General features: G+C 34.3%; 1 protein-coding gene across 1 annotated transcript in view; it reads left to right on the top strand.

Moving 5' to 3' along the window:
- DNAH11 (dynein, axonemal, heavy chain 11) overlaps window positions 1-685 on the top strand; it is a 364,599-nt gene that overhangs the window by 157,128 nt on the left and 206,786 nt on the right. Inside the window, exon 43 of the mRNA XM_008573669.1 lies at window positions 4-171. Within this exon, the coding sequence (XP_008571891.1) occupies window positions 4-171 (168 nt within the window). The remainder of the gene's footprint in view (window positions 1-3; window positions 172-685) is intronic.

The raw sequence follows: 685 nt of genomic DNA, 5'->3' as shown, positions 1-685 counted from the left end.
TAGTGTTTCTTGGCCTGGTTGGTGACCTGTTTCCAGCACTGGATGTGCCCCGGAAGAGGAAGCCACAGTTTGAACAGATTGTCAGGCAGTCTACCCTGGAGCTCCATTTGCAGCCTGAAGAGAGCTTCATCCTCAAAGTAAAAGGAGCATTTATTTTTCATGGCAGCCCTTGAGATTTGCAGTAGAAATAACTATGGTTAAGTGATACTAAACCAAGACATTAACTTATATTATATTGATCTTAATATATGCTTTCAAACATTTTAATATGACAGTCGTAAAATAAATTTAAGTGAGTATTTTAGTAGTTCCATTCTGTGAGATGGTGAAAACATATGATTAAGCCATGGTTTTAAATGTAAGCTACTTTTAATTAGTTTATACAACATCTTGGTGGTTCTTGGTGGCATGCACCAAATGTTTATTTTGTTCTTTCTTCTCTCCTTATTTGAGAACATTGGAAGTAAAATCATTAATGCGTGTTTTTAATGGGAGAGGAATTTCAGTATGTATGAGAAGAACTTAGGAAGATATTTTCTAGCTTGTGCATATTCATGTTCAATTTGGCTTTGGTGAATACATGGTCATTAAAATATATGTGTAGTATCCATTTTCAATATTTTATAGGATATAAATCTTTACTCAGTTGTAGATGGTGGTTGGCCATATACTGTTTTTGTTCAAA

This window comes from Galeopterus variegatus, unplaced genomic scaffold (genome assembly GCF_000696425.1).
Source record: "Galeopterus variegatus unplaced genomic scaffold, G_variegatus-3.0.2 Scaffold949, whole genome shotgun sequence".
Taxonomy (NCBI): domain Eukaryota; kingdom Metazoa; phylum Chordata; class Mammalia; order Dermoptera; family Cynocephalidae; genus Galeopterus; species Galeopterus variegatus.
The sequence above is the reverse complement of the archived record's forward strand: the minus strand, read 5'-3'. Positions and strand labels throughout refer to the sequence as shown.